The 6,000-nt window shown below is 40.2% G+C and overlaps 1 protein-coding gene across 5 annotated transcripts in view; it reads right to left on the bottom strand.

Moving 5' to 3' along the window:
* Positions 1-6,000, bottom strand: part of TEX14 (testis expressed 14, intercellular bridge forming factor) — a gene marked incomplete at its 5' end in the record, with an annotated part of 78,673 nt that overhangs the window by 52,751 nt on the left and 19,922 nt on the right. For all 5 annotated transcript variants that reach the window (XM_082602853.1, XM_082602854.1, XM_082602855.1 and 2 more), the window contains one exon: positions 3,005-3,119. In XM_082602853.1, the coding sequence (XP_082458979.1) occupies positions 3,005-3,119 (115 nt within the window). The remainder of the gene's footprint in view (positions 1-3,004; positions 3,120-6,000) is intronic.

Below are 6,000 nucleotides of genomic sequence, written 5' to 3'. Positions count from 1 at the left end.
GAGGAGATAATAAAGATAAGAAGAAAGTCTCCCAATTCCAGACCCACAGTTCTCTTGCCGAGGGGCAGCTACTGTTACAAGTTTTTGTATCCTTCCAGAAATTTTCTGTGCATATACAAGTAGGAATAAGAATATGCTATATTAGGAATTCCCTGGCAGTCCAGTGGTTAGGACTCAGCACTTTCACTGCTGAGGGCCTGAGTTCAATCCCTGGTCAGGGAACTAAGATCACACAAGCCGCGTGGTGTGGCCAAAAGAAAAAGGACGTGCTATATTAACTGTTATGCTTTTACATTGTTTCATTTAACAGTATTATCTTGGAGGGAATTCCCTGGTGGCGCAGCAGTAAAGAATCCATCTGCCAATGCAGGGGACACAGGTTCAAGCCCTGGTCCAGGAGGATCCCACATGCCGTGGAGCAACTAGGCCCATGTGCCACAACTACTGAGCCTGTGCTCTAGAGCCTGCGAGCCATAACTACTGAAGCCCGCGCGCCTACAGCCCGTGTTCTGCAACAAGAGAAGCCACAGCAATGAGAAGCCCACGCACTGCAACAAAGAACAGCCCCTGCTCCCCACAACTAGAGAAAGCCCACGTGCAGCAATGAAGACCCAACACAGCCATAAATAAATAAATAAATAAATAATTTAAAGTATATGTTGGAGAATTTTCCATATAAGAACATACGAGTCACCTCAATTCTTTTTAACAGCTGCATAGTATTCCAATGTACAGATTTACCATAATTTACTTAATAAGTCATTGGGATATTTGTCAAAAATACAGATTCTCAGACTACACAGCAGACTGAATCATAACCTGCAAGCACAAAGCCCAGGAATGTATACTTTTTACAAGTTCCCCAGCTGATGCCAATGAGGCTGGCCTGTACCCAGGCATCTGGGAACCACTGGGATATCTCATTGTGAGCTCTCCCTTATTGCTGGGTCTGATGAGCAGTCCAGCACGCTGCACTATGGTAAATGTAATATCCTCCTTGCTTTAAAAATAAATTTGTATAATGTTTTACAGCCTTCTAATCATTCTTCCCATAAATAGTGAGAGAGCTGGGTACGGAGAGAGAAGATATTTGTCATTTCTTGTGAATGCTAAGGAAGAAAGAAATAATGTTTTTTATACCCAACTAACCCTTACAAGGGAATCCAGGTCCAAGTGATATCAAAATGTGTATTGTTTTATAAATTTATCCTAGAGGTCGAAAACTGGAGGCCCATAGATTGATTTGGCAACCCAGAGGCAGGTTTTATTTGGTCCACATAGTGTTTAAAAAAAGAATTTAAAGTAATACTTAACACTTTGGGGATTTCACAATAAAAACTGGGATTTCCAGCCTCTTGGAAATTTGGAAGATTTGGCCTCCATGGCTTCCTTTTCTGCCCAGCTGCAACAGATGCTCCTTAGACAGAGCCTGTACCCACTGACCCCACTTAGTCCTGCAAGCATCTGACTCTGTGACCTCAATAAGCCGAGGCCATCACAGCATTTCCATTGAGCACTTAGGAATACAACTTCCCCCCAGAAATTTCCCTTCCCTTGATGGAAAATATTTTTAAAGTACATGAAAGCATTCCTGTCACAAAATAAAAAGCTACAGGGTCTGCCTTCTTCCTCTTGGTATTGTCCTTTCCCACCTCCCCCTGGCATCATGGGGATTTCTAAAAAAGGGAACTTCTTCAGGTGCTGGGCTCCTGGTCTCAAACCCTATCATTAACACAATGCACCATTATGGACCAGCCATTTAAACTTTCTGGGTATCAGCCCCCTAATCTGGAATATTAAAGGTTTGAATAATTTGTTCTTTAAAGAACCTAGCTCTAAACTTCCACAGAACAGATGCAAATGCAGATGACTAGAAAATGCTGCATTTTTGCTGAGGAACTGCAGGGCTAATATGGCCTCTCTACAAAGCTGTTATCTGCAAACATCAAGTGAGATAGCCCTTTATTTATGAGTTTTGATTTTAAACACTGATATAGTAGAGACAAATATGCAAATATGCGAGTCCAGAAAAATTCTGGAAGGAAACAAAGCAAAATGTTCACTGTGTTATGTCTGGGCTTCGGAATTCTCATGCTGATTGGTTTTTTTCTTTATACTTCTCCAAGCTTCCAAGGTTTTTCCCACTAAGCAAACAATCTTATAACAAGGTTTCAACATCAATACTTAAAAAAAAAAATTAAGCAGCCTCCTTAGTAAGATGGGAAAGCTTTTTTATGACTTATGATTGTGCTTATTCTGGCATTCCTGTGAAAATCAGCTGGAATCATATAAACGCTCAAAATCTGTTTCTGATTCTGTCCAATGGGAACTGTAAAAATACCTGCTGTTCCCTGTCGTGGAGTTAGTTGTAAAGCTCTAGTGAGCTAGTGCCTGGGAAGGCCCTGGAAAAAGCAAAAGTCCTACACAAAGAGAAGAAATGTTCACTTGTCATTGATTCATTATATTGTGTTGCTGTTCCATATTAAAATTTGGACTCAGATTCTTTTAAACCACAACTACGAAAGTCATCCTAACAAAGTGATGCCAAATATATTAATTGGTGAAAAACTTGGTTGTGGGGTATGTTAAAGTGCTTAAGCAAATCATACAAACTATAAAGCGTGGTGGAATACATAAACAGTACTTGTTAATGACTAAATAAGCAGAAAGGTTCACGTATTTCACAGGGTTTAGTAAAACTGCTTAAAAAACGATTTACAGTTAAAAGCATGTTTCTGGGAATTTCCTGGTGGTCCAATGGTTAGGCCTCTGTGCTTCCGCGGCTGAGGGCCCAGGTTCCACCCCTGGCTGGGGACCTAAGATACTGCAAGTTGTGCAACCAAAAAAGTGAAAGAAACAAAACCATGATTCAACGTTAGTATACAAATGTATTTCACTGGTATAATGAACTGAAGGTTCTTTTAATATCTTACCAAATTAGTTTCCAGATACCTCAATTCATTTTAAGAACATACTTCCTAGGTAGTGACGTTATTGTACTTACTGATTTGGATCTGATCCATAATCCACCAGGACATCGACTAATTTTGTAAGACCTAATAATGCTGCAGTGAAAAGCGACGTCTGGCCCAGAGAGTTAACTGCGTCCACATAGACTCCTGCAAAGCAAACACCAGAATCAACACAAACACACAAAAAATTAAGTTTTGTTTTTACAGTATTCTCAATGTATTACTAATGCAATTTCTTTTGTAAGACCAAGAAAAATGAAAACCTTCAGTACTCCAAATAACACAAAAGATCACAAATCAAAAAGCAAACCACCATCTTTACCTTTACCGTAAAGTGCTATATACAGAAAAACGTTGCTAAAACGTCTCACCACACGCTGCCACGCGTAAAAGGAAAAGCAGATTAGAACTGCTCTCCCTTTTAAACCAACAACTTAGTTTATCTTATGCCGTATAAGAAACAACCCACAAAAAAAGCTCAACGTCACTACTCCAACCATTTGCTGATAGCAAACAAACCACAACTCTACAACCTCACTACGTGCACTGCACAGTAAAAATAAAAAAAAAACAAGAAAAAACCCAAGTTTTCCTTATAATCACTTGAAAAAACCAAACTCACTACTGACTAAACCACAAAAACCACCACTACAAACCCTACAAAACCCCTTAAAACAACATTTAACAACAATCACACTACCGAAAAACGAAAAAAAAGCTCCCCTACTCAGTTATCGTAAATAAACTGTACACATGAACTACCAATCCTCCCACAACATCAACCAAGAAAAATCACAAGACTTAATTCATAACAGGTTAAGAAAACCGAAACCACTCAGACTGCATTCATCTCCCTCTTACTCTTCAAAATGAAGAGAAGAACGATCATCAACGGCTAAAGGCAGCTGCAAACACAGCACCAAGAGCCAACTTCACGCTCAGGAGAGAACACTGCATCTCCTCCTCGTGGGTTCGGGTGCTCTACACGTTCAGAGAAACTTCTCTAGTAACGAACTATAGAAATGATCCCTGAAAGTATAGTCTTAACATAATCGCTTCTGTTTTTCCAGGGTGTAGGAAATGCACACATATTTTAGTGATGGTTACTTTTTCTTACACCACTATTCTTTTTTGAAACGTACACTGGAATATGTTGTCTAAAGAATCTTTCCACTACCGAAGCCCGACAAAGCATTTTGAACCCTTCTGCGTTTCAGAAGACATTTCAAGTTGCAATTTAATTAACATACGGTTTTTAAACAGCCAATCACACGCCAGTTATTTCCAACCCCGCCCCGTTTCGCGCGCCAGTTCCGCAGCATCAGGATTACGTAAAACGCTGACGACTACAACATGCGCCGCAGCTTAAGGACTCGCCTCCTTTTAGACAGGCGTTGGAAGTGAGATGTCTCACGAGAAAAACTTACAAGACAAAGTGGATGCTGAAAGCAAGGACCCGAAGCCAAAAACCTATGACGTTTGCAAAGCGCACCATTTATGCTGTGATCAAAATAGCAAACATATAAATACTGTTTGGGATTTTTTTCCAAACCAAGAAATATTTATGTAGATAAAAATTGTCTTTAAATAAGCAGGATAATACATCATTGCCCTGCTTAAAGCTTTAGTAGCTTCCCAACTCTTGGGCTAAAGATAGAACTTCTCTAAATAGTTTACAGGGACTTCCCTGGGATCCAGTGGTTAAGACTCCGCTTCCACCACAGGGGGAGCCGGTTTCATCCCTGGTCAGAGAAATAGGATCCCGCATGCCACAAGGCAAGGCCCGAAAATAAATACTTTACAAGGTCCAGCACAGCCTGGCCCACACGCACCTCTCCAGCTTTATTTTGCACCAAATTCCTTCCCCCTCACTTCAGCCATAATGAACCATGTACTGTTTTCCACATACTCATCGTGTTCCTTTGCACAAGCTGTTCTCTCTGCCAGGAATGTTAGAAACGGTGGATATTTCACCTAACTTTGGAATATTCAATAAACCAATACAACATGGTGCCTGGCTTGAAATAGTGGGAAGAAAGTTAAACTTCCCATAAAGCTTGAAAAAAACTGAAAAATGATAAAACATTCAGTGCTTGAGGAGAGGTGGGAAAACAGACACTGCTAAATGCAGTTGGCAGTGTGAACTGTTACAATGCTTTTGGAAAGCAATGCGGCAGTATCTATTAAAAATCTGAACCAGAAATCCTGCTTTGAATATTAAAAACCCATTATGTAAAGATTCATTACAAAGTATTTTATCAAAGCATTGTTTGTGGTGATACAAAACTGCAAAAAAAGAAATAAATCTTAATATCCACCATTAGAGGCACAGCTGAATATATTAGGGTACATACGGATAATGAAATATTAAGCAGTCAATTTAAATGAATTAGATCTGTATCAATTAGAATAGAGATAGACAAGATGTACTATTGAAAGCAAAAATCTAATAAGCAGGCAGGCAACTTCAGGGAGTTCAATCAATGAGTGGTATTAGCTAAAATGATGGATTTAAAGCATCTAACAGAGTTTAGCAAGTAACAACTACTCTATAAATATTAAAAATTAAAATCCCAACATTCTTGTAACCACTAATAGGATTTAAGCTTAAAAAAATAATCCATTTTGTGCAAGTAATACAGGTGCTTTCAGGAATGCCAAATTCAGTGGCACCCCATGTCTTGCTATGTATAGTACTGTAATCACAAGTGGGGTCCGGCTGCTCGCCGCTCAAAAGCCAATAAAGAGGCAAGCTTGGTGGGCAGGAAAGTTTGCTTTATTTTGATGCAGGCAATGGGGTGGGTGTGGGGGGGTGGACTCCTGTCCAAAGGCTGACTCCCCCGCCCCAACCAGTGGACAAGAGCTTTTACAGAGGGAGAGGACTACATGCGGAGCCAGCACAGTCAGCTCTGACGGTCATCTTGAAATTGGTCATCAGTGGTCTGACCAGCGCCATCGTGACTGTTTTGGGTACAGTTAATCTTCAGTTCCAGGGTTGGTTTGTTTCCATTTCTTTGAGGCAAATTCT

Source organism: Mesoplodon mirus (assembly GCF_964341445.2).
Source record: "Mesoplodon mirus genome assembly, chromosome: 18".
Classification (NCBI taxonomy): Eukaryota; Metazoa; Chordata; class Mammalia; order Artiodactyla; family Ziphiidae; genus Mesoplodon; species Mesoplodon mirus.
This window is presented reverse-complemented; position numbering and strand designations above follow the sequence as displayed.